The sequence below is a fragment of the Crotalus tigris genome, unplaced genomic scaffold (genome assembly GCF_016545835.1).
Source record: "Crotalus tigris isolate CLP2741 ecotype Arizona unplaced genomic scaffold, ASM1654583v1 scf7180000024437.13266115, whole genome shotgun sequence".
Classification (NCBI taxonomy): Eukaryota; Metazoa; Chordata; class Lepidosauria; order Squamata; family Viperidae; genus Crotalus; species Crotalus tigris.
In genome coordinates this window covers 7,000,125-7,012,541 of record NW_024100606.1, presented here as the reverse complement: position 1 = coordinate 7,012,541, position 12,417 = coordinate 7,000,125, and the positions used below count along the sequence as shown (strand labels likewise).

General features: G+C 38.9%; 1 protein-coding gene across 8 annotated transcripts in view; it reads left to right on the top strand.

Annotated features, from left to right (window-relative positions):
• Nucleotides 1-12,417, top strand: part of KCNH6 (potassium voltage-gated channel subfamily H member 6) — a 179,208-nt gene that overhangs the window by 76,491 nt on the left and 90,300 nt on the right. For all 8 annotated transcript variants that reach the window (XR_005555194.1, XR_005555193.1, XM_039331548.1 and 5 more), the window contains one exon: nt 8,837-8,992. Coding sequence is in view for 6 of the 8 variants with exons in the window: in XM_039331548.1 (XP_039187482.1) it covers nt 8,837-8,992 (156 nt within the window). In the remaining 2 variants the exon portion in view is untranslated. The remainder of the gene's footprint in view (nt 1-8,836; nt 8,993-12,417) is intronic.

Below are 12,417 nucleotides of genomic sequence, written 5' to 3'. Positions count from 1 at the left end.
TATTTAAATGATTGTCCACTAGGACTCCCACAGTTACTACTATTGAGCAAGATACCCCCTATACTATACCTGTACATTTAGTTTTTCTTGCCCAAATGTAGAACCTTACTTTTTTCACCATTGAATTTATTTATTTATTTATTAATAAAATTTATATGCCGCCCAATCCCTAGGGACTCAGGGCGGTGTACAAAATTAAAACAATAAATATAACAATAAAAATGAGTGCATTCATTGAGGGCCACACGCTGAGTACGGCCGGTCAGCCAGCTACGAATCCATCTGGTGCTGATGCTGTCTAACCCACATTTTTTTATCTTATCAAGTGGTAGGCTGTGGTCTACTTTATCAAATGCCTTACTGAAGTCCAAGTAAATTATATCTACAGCATTCTTCTGATCTACTAATTTTGTCACTTGGTCAAAGAATGCAATAAGATTTGTCTGGCTTGATCTGTTTTTGACAAACCCATATTGGCTTTTAGTAATGATTTTGTTTGCCTCTAAGTATTCACTGATTCATTGTTTGATTATTTTTTCCAGAATCTTTCCAGGCATTAAGGTCAGGCTGATAGGTCTGTAATTTCCTGGATCCATTTTTTCCCCTTTTTGAAGATGGGAACTACATCAGCTCTTTTCCAGTCCTCTGGTAGTTCCCCAGCGCTCCAGGAACTTTGAAAAATATAGTTCAGTGGTTCTGAGATTACATCTGGCAGTTCCTTGGGGTGATTCATTTGAAAAAGAAATGGCAAACCATTCCAGTATCTTTGCCATGATAACCCCATGGACAGTACTAAAAGGCAAAAAGATATGATGCTGGAAGATGAGCCCCTCAGTTTGGAAGGTGTCCAATATGCTACTGGGGAAGAGCAGAGAGCTAGTACTAGTAGCGCCAGAAAGAATGAAGCAACTGGGCCAAAGCCGAAAGGACACTCAGCTGTGGATATATCTGGTGGTGAAAGGAAAGTCCGATGCTATAAAGATCTTTTCTCCATAGGAATCTGGAATGTAAGATCCATGAATCAAGGCAAACTAGATGTAGTCAAACAAGGGATGACAAGACTGAACATTGACATCTTAGGAATCAGTGAACTAAAATGGACAGGAATGAGTGGATTTAACTCAGAGGACCATCAGGTATACTACTGCGGGCAAGAATCCCTCAGAAGAAATGGAGTAGTCTTCATAGTCAATAAAAGAATAGGAAAAGCAATACTGGGATACAATCCCCGAAATGACAGAATGATCTCAGTTCGAATCCAAGGCAAACCATTCAATATCACAGTAATCCAAATCTATCCCCCAACCACTGGTGCTGAAGAGGATGAAATTGATTGATTATATGAAGCCCTTCAGCACCTTATAGAAAAAATGATGTCCTTATTATTATGGGGGTTGGAATGCTAAAATAGGAAGCCAAAAAATAACCAGAATAATAGGCAAGTTTGGCCTTAGAGTACAAAATGAAGCAGGGCACAGGCTGATAGAATTTTGTCAAGAGAATACAATGGTCATAACAAACACTCTTTTCCAATAACCCAAGAGACGGCTCTACACATGGACATCACCAAACAGTTAACACAGAAATCAGATTGACTATGTGCTCTGCAGCCAAAGATGGAGATGCTCTATACAGTCAGTAAAAACAAGACCAGGAGCTGACTGTGGCTCAGATCATGAGCTTCTCTTTGCAAAATTAAGGCTTAAATTGAAGAAAGTAGGGAAAAGCACTAGGCCACTCAGCTATGAACTAAATCTTATTCCTGATGAATATACAATAGAGGTGACAAATAGATTTAAAGAATTAGAGTGCCTGAAGAACTATGGATGGAGGTTTGCAACATTGTACAAGAGGTAGCAACTAAAACCATCCCAAAGAAAAAGAAATGCAAGAAAGCAAAATGGCTGTCTGAGGAAGCTTTGCAAATAGCTGAAGAAAGAAGGGAAGCAAAAGGCAAAGGAGAAAGAGAAAGATACACCCAATTGAATGCAGAATTTCAGAGAATAGCTAGAAGAGATAAGAATACCTTCTTAAATAAACAGTGCAAAGAAATAGAAGAAAACAACAGAATAGGGAGGACCAGAGATCTCTTCAAGAAAATTGGAGATATGAAGGGAACGTTTCATGCAAAGATGAGCATGATAAAGGACTATAATGGTAGAGACCTATCAGAGGCAGAAGAGATTAAGAAGAGGTGGCAAAACTACACAGAAGAACTATACAAGAACGAGCTTAACATCCTAGATAACCACAATGGGGTGGTCATTGACCTCGAGCCAGATATCCTAGAATGTGAAGTGAAATGGGCCTTAGGAAATCTGAGCAACAACAAAGCTAATGGAGGTGACAGTATTCCAGCTGAGCTATTTAAAATCTTAAAAGACGATGCAGTAGAAGTGCTATACTCAATTTGCCAGCAAATTTGGAAAACTCAACAGTGGCCACAGGATTGGAAAAGGTCAGTTTACATTCCAATTCCAAAGAAAGGCAATGCCAAAAAAATGTTCAAACTATTGTACCATTGCATTCATTTCACATGCAAGTAAAGTTATGCTTAAAATCCTACAAGCTAGACTCCAACAGTATATGGATCGAGAACTACCAGAAGTACAGGCAGGATTTTGAAGAGGCAGAGGACCTAGAGATCAAATTGCCAACATATGCTGGATCATGGAGAAAGCTAGGGAGTTCCAGAAAAACATCTACTTCTGCTTCATTGATTATGCTAAAGCCTTTGATTGTCTGGATCACAACAAATTGTGGCAAGTTCTTAAAGAGATGGGAGTACCAGACCATCTTATTTGTCTCTTGAGAAATCTATATGTGGGTCAAGAAGCAACAGTGAGAATTAGACACGGAACCACTGATTGGTTCAAAATTGGGAAAGGAGTCCTGCAAGGCTGTATACTGTTGCCCTGTCTATTTAACTTATATGCAGAGCACATCATGAGAAAGGCAGGGCTAGATGAATCATTTTTTAGCCCAATGCCTTACCTCTACACTACTGGTTCTCAACCTGTCTATATCAACTTCAAAATCTAAAATGAAAGTCAATCAATGTTTTCATTCATTTTTTTTTACCCTAAAAAGGTATTAGACCAGGATATTAATTTTCTCCATTGATTTTTTGAAATGTGTTTAGAACTCTTAGACTATGCTATTAGATAAAATAATAACTTCTGTTTTCTCACAATTAAGTAGAATATAAATCAGTAATATTTGCTGAAAATATTTTATTGCTTATTGGAATTAAAATTGCTGGGAGAAATATCAACAATCTAAGATATGCATATGATATCACTCTAATGGCATAAATTGAAGAGGAACTAAAGAGTCTCTTGATACGGGTGAAGAAGGAGAGTGCAAAAGTTGGCTTGAAACTCAACATTAAGAAAACCAAAATCATGGTATCCGGCCCTCTCAATTCCTGGCAAATAGATGGGGAAGAAATGGAGGTAGTGACAGATTTTATTTTCCTGGGCTCCAAGATCACCTCAGATGGGGACTGCAGCCAAGAAATTAGAAGACGCTTGCTCCTGGGGAGGAAAACTATGGCAAATCTACACAGCATACTAAAAAGCAGAGACATCACCCTGCCAACAAAAGTGCGTATAGTCAAGGCCATGGTTTTCCCAGCTGCAATGTATGGATATGAAAGTTGGACCATAAGAAAGGCTGAGCGACAAAGAATTGAGGCCTTTGAACTATGATGCTGGAGAAGACTCCTATGAGTCCCTTGGACTGCAAGGCGTTCAAACCGGTCAGTCCTAGAAGAGATCAACCCCGACTGCTCTTTAGAAGGCCAGATTCTGAAGTTGAAACTCAAATACTTTGGCCATCTAATGAGAAGGAAGGACTCACTTGAGAAGGGCCTAATGCTGGGAAAGATTGAAGGCAATAGAAGAAGGGGCCACAGAGAATGAGGTGGCTGGATGGAGTCACTGAAGCAGTAGGCGTGAACTTAAATGGACTCCAGAAGATGGTAGAAGACAGGAAGACCTGGAGGAATGTTGTCCATGAGGTCGCGATGGGTCAGACACGACTTTGCAGTTAACAACAACAACAACAACAACAGGTTGGACAGGTGCTCACTTACCATTTTCTTGCCTATCTTAACTTGTGTTTCTATTCTGTTTTTTATGGCACTATCTTTGATAGGTTGGTCTGTTTTTTCCCTTTGTGTAAAGACAGATGCAAAAAATGAGTTAAATAGTTCTGCTTTCTCCCTTTTGCTTGTCACCTTCTTACCACTTTCACCCACTAATAGATCTATCATTTCCTTCACTTTTTTTGTTTTTTACATGTTGAAAGAAGCTTTTTGTTTGTTATTTTTGACTTTGGTCACAAGCCTTAGTTTGGAGCCTTAGCTTTCCTCACTTCATCTTTGCAGACTCGGACTATTTGCTGATATTCTGACTTAGTTATATGCCTCTCTTTCCACTTTCTATACTTGTCCTTTTTATCTTTCAATTTGTCAGAGAGTTCTTTATGCAGCCATGCTGGTTTCTTTTGAGAGCTGTTATTTTTCCTCTTTGTTGGTATTGTGCTAGACTGGGCTTTTATTATCTCATTTTTCAAAATTTCCCAAGCTTCTTGAGTTGTTTTCCCGTTGAGGATTCTCATCCATGGAATCCTTCTCAAGGATTTTATTGAAATTAGCTCTCTTGAAGTCCAAGACTGTAGTTTGACTGTGTTCTATTGCTTGTGCTTCCATAATGTTGAATTCCAATATTGCATGATCACTTCCCCCCAAGGTTCCTATGGCTTCAACACCTTCTATCATTTCATCTCTGTTAGTGAGAATTAGATCCAAAATGGCTAATCCTCTAGTTCCCTTCTCTACTTTTTGGGAGACAAAGTTGTCTGCTAGGTTTGCCAGGAACCTGTTTGATCTTCCACTTGGTGCAGAGTTTGTCTCCCAGTTCATGTCAGGGTAGTTAAAGTCCCCCATTACTATTGTGATGTGCTTCCTACATACCTTAGTTAGATGACTAGCAAAAAGTTGATCTATTGTCATCCTTGCGCAGGGCTTAACCCTATCTATAGTTCTAATCTGATGAGATTCTTCTGGACCTTAAGCCTATCTTCCAGGATGTTGGCTATTCCTGTCTGCTTGGTGTTTTTTTTTTTATGAGTTCCCCTTCTATCCCCTCATTTGAATCATTTATGAATATATTGAAGAGTACTGGGACTAAGACAGACCCTTGGGCTACCCAGTACATTCTTCCATCCATGTAGATGTAGTTCTATTGAGGACTATACACTGAATGTCATTTGTCAGCTAGTTACAAATCCATCATAAATATGTGCTAATGTCCCATCGCTGTGATTCATGCAGATATTAAAATCTTGTTAAATCTTGTTACAATAGCAAGTGATTTCTACAGTGGTGGGATTCAACCAGTTTGCACCAGTTCGGCAGAACCAGTAGCTAAATTTTGCTGAGTTTGGAGAAACAGGTTAATGCACACTGCTTCCAGAAGTCCAATCTAGGCCTCAGAGGCCTGGAGGAGGCCTTCCAGGCCTAGAACGGCCTGCTGGAATTGCATGGATGCCATTTCCAAAGTCCATTCTAGGCCTGGGAGGCCTGGAGGAGGCCTCTCAGGCCCAGAACGGCCCACCAGAAGTGCATGGATGCCACTTCCAGAAGTCTATTCTAGGTCTCAGAGGCCCAGGCCTGCATCGAATAAGAGAACCGGTTGTTTAGGTATTTGAATCCCACCACAGGATTTCTACCTTAAACAATGATCAAATTAGAATGATCAAAGCTTGATAGTGGCCTGATAATATTTGGCTGGTCGTGGATTTAATTGATTTGGATAGATAGAAACTATCAAGCTGCAATTCTATTGCTTTATGTTGAAAAAAAATCTGATAAAATCTATCGGTATGTGTTTGTTACCTATCATATTTTTGGGATAGGGGCCGGACTTCAAGAGACTTTTGGCATCTGCCTTGACTAGTCCTTGCAGCTTTCTTGTCAAGATTTTTCAGAAGTTATTTGCCTTTATTTGCTTCCTAGGGCTAACACTGATTGTCTCAAAAGCACAGGTGCCTAAGGTGCAATTAAAACTTACAGTCTCTTAGTTTTTTTAGCCCAATGCCTTACCTCTACACTACTGGTTCTCAACCCGTCTATATCAACTTCAAAATCTAAAATGAAAGTCAATCAATGTTTTCATTCATTTTTTTTACCCTAAAAAGATATTAGACCAGGATATTAATTTTCTGCATTGATTTTTTGAAATGTGTTTAGAACTCTTAGACTATGCTATTAGATAAAATAATAACTTCTGTTTTCTCACAATTAAGTAGAATATAAATCAGTAATATTTGCTGAAAATATTTTATTGCTTATTGCTTAACTTCACACTTCAATTCTGGTGTGATATATTAATTAAACCATTTGAACAGGTTAATAGATACTCTGTTTATTGGCCTAAATTGAAATTGAGGATAATTGTTCCTAATACCTTAAGCATTTATTATTTTTGTATATGCATTGAATTCAATCATTCTCATGTTGGAGATATGTGAATAGCACTTTTTTCAAATACTATACCTACATTCTAGGTCAGTGGTTCTCAACCTTTTTAATGCCGCGACCCCCAACCGGTCGTAAGTCGAGGACTACCCAACCGGTCGTAAGTCGAGGACTACCCAACTGGTCATAAGTCGAGGACTTTCTCTGCCTGGGAGCGCCGCACATGCATGGTGCCACCCCCTGAGCCGGCTGAGGCCTAGCTGGCAAGGGGCAGTGATGGCGCAGGGCAACCACTGGCTGGCCACGTTCGGGGCAGCAGCTGGCAGGCCCTGGTGCTCCTGGGTGGCCACGGCAAGCGGCAGTGATGGTGTAGGGCGACCACCGGCTGGGCCACCAGCTGGCCCAGCCCAGGCAGGTAAGACACCCGCCGGGCCCCACGCATGCCAGCAACCCTCCCTGTGCCCGCCGCTGCCCCGCTAGCCTTACCTTGGCCACTGCCCGTTCGGGGCAGCGGCAGGCAGGCCCAGGCACTCCTGGGCAGCCACGGCAAGCGGCAGTGACGGTGTAGGGCAACCACTGGCTGGGCCATCAGCTGGCCCAGCCCAGGCAGTAAGGCACCCACCGGGCCCCACGCACACCAGCAACCTTCCCTGCACACGCCGGCCTCCCACCTCCCACCCCTGGCCCTCTTTTACTTACTTTTAGTAGTTGCTCAGCAGGGAGGGAAGCTTTCCTTGCAGCACCGTTTGCAGACTGGGGCTTTTGGTGGTCTCAGCAGGGCAGAGACAGCCTGGACAATTACTATTGGCTTTTGAAAGCCAACAGAATTAGACTTTATTCAAGAGAGTCTATTCTATTGGCTTTCAAAAGCCAATAGATTCTATTGGCTTTCGAACGCCAATAGAATAGAGTCTCTTGAATAGAGTCTATTCTATTGGCTTTCAAAAGCCAATAGAATAAAAGGGAGTAGCACAGCTAAAGAAAAGGGGGGAAAATGGTGGACAGCCTTGTTTGGCGACCCCCGTGAAATGGTCGTTCAACCCCAAATGGGGTCGCGACCCACAGGTTGAGAACCGCTGTTCTAGGTAAAAGTTATTTAATACATTAATATTGCTTTGAGACAGGAGGAGGAGGAGGAGGAGGAGGAGGAGGAGGAGGAGGAGGAGGAGGAGGAGGAGGAGGAAGAAGAGGAGGAGGATGAGGAGGAGAGGAAGAGGAAGAAGAAGAAGAAGAGGAAGAAGAAGAAGAAGAAGAAGAAGAAGAAGAAGAAGAAGAAGAAGAAGAAGAAGAAGAAGAAGAAGAAGAAGAAGAAGAAGAGAAGAAGAAGAAGAGAAGAAGAAGAAGAAGAAGAAGAAGAAGAAGAAGAAGAAGAAGAAGAAGAAGAAGAAGAAGAAGAAGAAGAAGAAGAAGAAGAAGAAAAAATATAAACTTTAAACTACAGGAGAATTCATCTCAGAAGAGGAAAAAACAAGTGAATTACAATTGGGGGGAGAATTTACTGTGGAAGGCAGACACTAGGGAGTTCTCTCTGGAAGACAGAATCCACCTCTATATTACTTCAATCATGAACTCATCTATTGACTTTGAACAATTTGGTTCATCATTTCTAATCTGAAATGGGATGACATTTCTGTATTCCTGTTCTATATATTAATAAAGTTTATATATATTTAAGGGATTAAATCTTTGTGAATTCCTGTATGAACAGGATCCCATGAAAATATATGTTTATCAATTCATACTTTGTGAGAAATTAATAAGTTTAAGTATTTATTTACGATATTGTGCCTTTTTATATTATGGATTACTGTGAATACAAAGGAGATAGAGTGCACTTATGAATTTCATTGCTTCTGTAAATTGTAAAAATAACATGGATTAGAAAAAGATAGAGCTGTTTATCTGAATATAGGGTATTTTGAAGGCAATGGAGAACTATTTGGAGGAAGCAACACCTTCCAATGACTGAATCATTGTGTAGATTGTGAAGCAATTTTATCTCATCTTATAAGGCTGTCCTATATACAAATAGAATTCTAGCTTCCTAAGATATTTGGCTTTAGAAATAATATGATTATACTTGTCAGTTCTTTCATTATGTAGCTGTAAAAATTTATAGAACATCTATTACTTTATTTGTAGTGTCAACCAAGAAGTCAGTTGAACAGTGGGAAAGATTAGAGAATACTATCTTTATCTTTAAGACTATACCCAAAAAAATGATTTCGGTTAAGATGTTTTAAATTAAACATATTTCAGTTCAGATGATTTTTTTCTGATATGGTAAAGACTGAAGTGTAGATTATGTTAATTTATAGCTTAATGCAATCTGTTATTTTTTTTTCATGGCAGCATCATGCATTCATTGTTTAGTGGATGTGGTCCCTATAAAGAATGAAGAAGGAATTGTCATCATGTTTATTTTGAACTTTGAGGACCTGGCAGTTCTCATTGCCAAAAGTGCCCGACACAGTCTACACCAGCGTCTCTCCCAAGGATGGCGTACAGGTGAGAAGCCCAAATGAGGCCAGTATTTCTGAGACTCAGGGACCAGTGGGAAGCAGTAACTTACAGTAAGTAAATGGAAATTTTAGACTTTTTCTGGAAACTGGAAGACGTGGTTTATAGCATGGGATAGAGTTCTTTTTTTATCAAGTCTACTGCATTTTAAGAAAGCTGTAACTATATCAATATTGGAAGAATATTTTGTCAGGAAATGCTGTTCCCTATTCCATAATTAGAGACAATAATAAGGAAGCACATAGCCATGTAGAGACATCTAGTATAATAATCCTTACTGAAAAAGAGGCCAAAGAAGATAAGCTTTCATACGGAGAAACAAAAAAAGACTATCATGTCATGGACAAGGTTCTTAATATGAATATAGTTTTAAATTGGCTTTGCATGACTTCTACAGATGTACTTTGGATTTGAAGTAGAGAATGTGCTTCAGAGAGGTTATAGGAACATACACCATTCCTGCCAGCATGATCTTAAGAAACTGCATTTTTTCTTGGGTTCATATGATAGATGCACAGACCCAGGAAATTATGTCTGAAATATGGACAAATAGCTCATGACTCTTCTTACGTGCCGTCTCTTCTTCAGATATGAAATATTCCTGATTATGATATTGCTAAACTCATACTACTTATCTTGAAAATATATCTTAAGGAAACATACAATATTTACCCCATAGAGTATGCTTTTCTCACATATTCAAAGTACCTGGCAAAATGGAACTTTGCAGTGGATAGAAGATTCTTCTTTTTTAAAAAATTATTTTTATTTTATTCAAAAATTAAAATAAAAACTCCCAAAGAAATTCACGGAAGCAAACAAATCAAAAAACAAACAAGCAAAACATTAAAAAGTGCATTAAAAACCACAAACACATATACACAAATTAGCCCCTCTAACTGAATACTGATAAATATATTACAACAATATTAATTTCCCACCCCTTGTGAAATAGGCCCATTTTTTTCAAACTTCTAATTTTGTTTACAAATTATTATTGATCATCTATCTACTATATTAAAGGCCAAATAGTTAACAGATAGAACAACAAACAAACAAAAGGCAAAAGTAAAATATCAAAACCCTCTGTTAACGAACAATTATTGTATTCAATAATATAACAGAAAATTTACCACAACTTCTTATCTATCCCAACAGCTAAATCTGATTCATCCTGAATCCTGTGAATAACTGTTTAATAATATTATCTTTTATCAATTGTTGTCTGGTTAAATAAAATAGATTCTTCAAAGTCAATCTATCTTCCCCAAAAAATCCAACTGAAATTGTTTTTGACCTTCAGTATGATAAATCCATTCCCCAATCTATATATTGTAAATATATAAACCATGACAGACATATCCTTCTGATTCCAATTCTTCTTTAGAGTTGAGGATAGATTCACCTTAATTAAAAAATATTGACCAGTCTGGCCTCACCATTTCTTTTCTAAAAAAAAAACTTCCTAAGGTGACACCCAGAAAAGTATCTTTACAGATAATCTTATTTTATATCTATTCCTAATCCTTAGGATGACAGTCTAAGTAAGTGGTTATTGAAATCAACATTTATCATACTATATGTATGCATGCCATCCAAATCTTAATTTATGGCCCTCCAAATCAAGTAATCTCTTGTTCGGAAAGTCACCCACTCTTTAAGCCAAACTAAATAGCAAGCATCAAAATACAATTTCAAAGCTGGTAAGCCTAAATTCCTAAATCTTTCTTTAGCATCTTGGAATAATTTATATCTAATTCTTGGAGTTTTTTCCCCTTGCCATACAAACTTAGAAATATCCAATTGACACTGTTTAAATGGAATGTTAGTTATGAGTATTGGAATAGAAAAATCTATTGAAGGATTTTGAAGGATACTTTGATCTTTCTCAGTAGGAAAAGAGGATAGGACTTTCCATACAGTATTTAGCATTTTCCATATAGCATTTAGTAAAGAGGGAGTGGCAGTTAAGCATCTCTTGTAATTCATGGTAATCTACTGAAATGCCCTCTTTTGCAGGATTACTGAAGATACAGTGCCTGCCCCTGTAGGGCATATGCCACAAGGACATGCCATCATCAGTTATGTTCTAATTGCTGAGTATAAGAGGTGATTACTGCAGACTAATCCCCACACTCTGAATGATCTCTGCACAGTTATATATCTGTTCTTAAGAATATTAAAAATAAAAAGGTGATTCCTGGGTAAACTCATGTTTAGCTAGCAATAAATGCAAGAACACCAGGAAATTATAAAACTATAAAAAGTTTTAATAAATTTAAAACACCAAGCTTTCGCCGGCAACTGCCGGCATCATCAGGGTGGTTTCCAGTCGATGGAAGAGGCTATTTATGGCTGTGGCGTTCTTTGCGCCCGGCTCATGGATCTCGTCACGGGCCCCAGCCACTCCATCTGGACTTTGATCCTAGTTTCCATGTTACTGATCGTTGTTTTCTTGCTTTCCTTTGTACCAACATGCTCATCCTTTTTCTCCTCATGTGGTCGTGGGTTGGGGGAGCTTGCACTTTTTTGTTGTTTGTTTTCCTTATCCTCCTTCCTGTTACTCCCTCTCCTCATTCTCCTCTCACCTTCCCTCTTTCCATAGTCTTTATTCGAAATTATCACCTCATTGCTTTCTCCTACACAGCTTCTGCTACAATAGTGGAGATCGGTGACCCCATGGCCAGTTATATATCTCTTGTTTACATTATTATCATAAGTAACAATGTTATGGCTGATACAATCTAACATAGCCATGAAAGAGCAGTAGCAATCTCACACAACTAGGAGTATCAGTAGCACTATAGTGCTTTTAATTAAAGGAAGATGGACAAAACAGGAGATTTACTCATAATCAGTAATTAAGTTCTTTTTTATTTATATGAAATTATAAATATTCTATTAATAGAATATGGTGTCACAGAAAGAGCTAAGCAGGGAATAGACCAGATCATGTCCATGATCATCTCCAACACTATTATTTTACTATTTTCCCTCCAAAGTACAGGATTAAAATCTACATAGAACTTCTGTAATAGTATATAAGAAAGACCTTGAGAAATGAATAAAAAGATACTGCCTAGGGCAGCCTTGACCAACTTTTGCAGCTTGGTGGCCCCGGCTTAGGGGAAGGGGGAATTGGGCTGCACAAATGATGGGCTGGCATACGCGTGGCAGTTACCCTTTATGCAAGTGGCAGGCCAGCACACATGCATGCAAGTATCCGTTGGCCCACCGCTTGCACAAGTTGAGCTGCATACGCGTGTACACACTCCGGCCAGTCATGTATGGGGCCCAATTCCAAATAGGCCACATCTCAGTAGTGAGCTGCAGCCCAGGATTTGGGGACCCCTGGCCTAAGGAATGGTCAGATAAGAGAGTTTGAAAATACAAATTTCCTGCTATCTCTTTTA